A 1,755-nucleotide genomic window follows, 5' to 3' on the forward strand; every position below is an offset into this window, starting at 1 on the left:
ATAAACATCCAATTTTCATTTTTGGGTGAACTATCCCTTTAAGGTAGTATTATAGTTTTTGTTAATATTTTAGATTTTATTTGTATATTTTCTCATTTCATGTTAATTTTAGGTTAAATTTGATTAATTTTGAGTGTGTTTTTGTCATTTTCCCTTTTATTATACTAGTTTTTGTTTTTAAATATGTCTATGGTTTTTATTAATTTTATTTAAGTTTTAGTTGTTTGTCATGTTTTTTTTATTATTAAACAATTTATTATTATTATTATTTATTTTACTTTATTTTCAGTTAACCTTTTTTTTCAAGTAATGAAAATGTTTTTATGGTTTTAGTTTTAGTTAACTATAATCCTGTTTTGAACTAAATTTCTCAAGGATTAATTTTGTTTAAAGCTGAACGATAAAGAATTTTTGTGTCCATGTTGATTTTATATGGTTTTGAAAAACATGCTATTTTCAATAAAAATTCTGTTTAATTTGAATGAGTGTAATGTGGTGTAACCATTAATTAAAAAGTAATTGTCCTTACAATTTGAATATATGTGGATGAACACATCTTCATGATTATTTCCAAAAAGTATTTTAATATATATATATTTCAAAATAAAAAGCATTTTTAACCAACGTTCATAAATTATAAATTTATACATATCTTTTTTTAAGGAGTTGTACCACATGACTTACAGTCATGAGAAGGATTTTAGGGGTCGTCACTGATATCACCTCATATGTTGGTTTTTGTTTTTGATTTTTTTTTCTGTATACTGATTTGGTGGACAAAGGAGAGGTCACATTTACCACAGTTCTGCAAACTTTCACAGGTAAAGTCCAGTAATTGCTATAGGAATCCAACTTTTTGCATGATTGTGAAAGATTTCCCCCCAGATTTCGAAGTCACTGTAAAAAAAGTGTTCTTGTCATTGACTCATAATTATGTAGTAACGTGTCAAACAAACTCACTTTGGCAGCATCAGAAGGGTTGAACTGAAGCATGCCAGCATGCCGGCTGAAGATGAGGAGAGTCCGGATTACGAAAGGAGGTGGGATGGTCTGAATGTTCTCCATCTGAGGAAGTTCAATTTTCTGCAAGCTACAAGAGCAGGAAACCAGAGGGAACAGGAGGGATTTTAATCTATAGCAGTCTAATTATCGAACACAGAAGACAAAAACTACTCACATGACATTGAGGAGATCTTCCAGATCTACAGGTAAAAGTTAAGGAAATGATCAGTGTGATCATGATTCATTCTCACTGCTTCCTCTGCATCCCTTATTAATGTGTATCTGGACCGACCTGATTCCACAAGCACAAAAAATGAGCCAAACTCTCTAAATAAGGATACTGAAGGACTCGCAGACATTGGTCTCCAGGTCGTACAGAAAGCTGCACAGCTCTCGCGGATCAGACGTGAATCCTGATAACTGTGTGAAAGAGATTCAAATTAAAGTGGTCGTTCATATGAACGTCAAGCACTGACAGCAGTGTAACGTGCTCTATATGTCAAGCAATACTACTCCTGCATATGTTATTTCGGTTCTTTAAAATGTACTCTTTATATTCATGTTGGTTTCATATGGTTTTGTAAAACATTTATACCTTTTTGTCAACAAAATATTTAAAAAACAAATGAAAATCAGAAATGTTGCCCAGGCAACTAACTGAAATAAAGGTTTAAGTAGAAGTACCAACATTACTAAACCTAAAACTGAAATAAAAATACATAAATAGAAATATTTGAAAAAAAAATGAAAATG

General features: G+C 30.9%; 1 protein-coding gene across 1 annotated transcript in view; it reads right to left on the reverse strand.

The window, feature by feature from the left end:
* Positions 1–709: 709 nt before the first annotated feature.
* Positions 710–1,755, reverse strand: part of LOC107578104 (BRISC and BRCA1-A complex member 1-like) — a 5,482-nt gene continuing 4,436 nt past the window's right edge. The window contains exons 4-6 of the mRNA XM_016264093.1: positions 1,344–1,422; positions 1,178–1,202; positions 710–1,090 (exon numbers count right to left, since the gene is read on the reverse strand). Coding sequence (XP_016119579.1) covers positions 895–1,090; positions 1,178–1,202; positions 1,344–1,422 — 300 coding nt within the window. The 3' untranslated portion in view covers positions 710–894. The remainder of the gene's footprint in view (positions 1,091–1,177; positions 1,203–1,343; positions 1,423–1,755) is intronic.

Source organism: Sinocyclocheilus grahami, unplaced genomic scaffold (assembly GCF_001515645.1).
Source record: "Sinocyclocheilus grahami isolate Dianchi unplaced genomic scaffold, SAMN03320097.WGS_v1.1 scaffold8832.1, whole genome shotgun sequence".
NCBI lineage: Eukaryota > Metazoa > Chordata > Actinopteri > Cypriniformes > Cyprinidae > Sinocyclocheilus > Sinocyclocheilus grahami.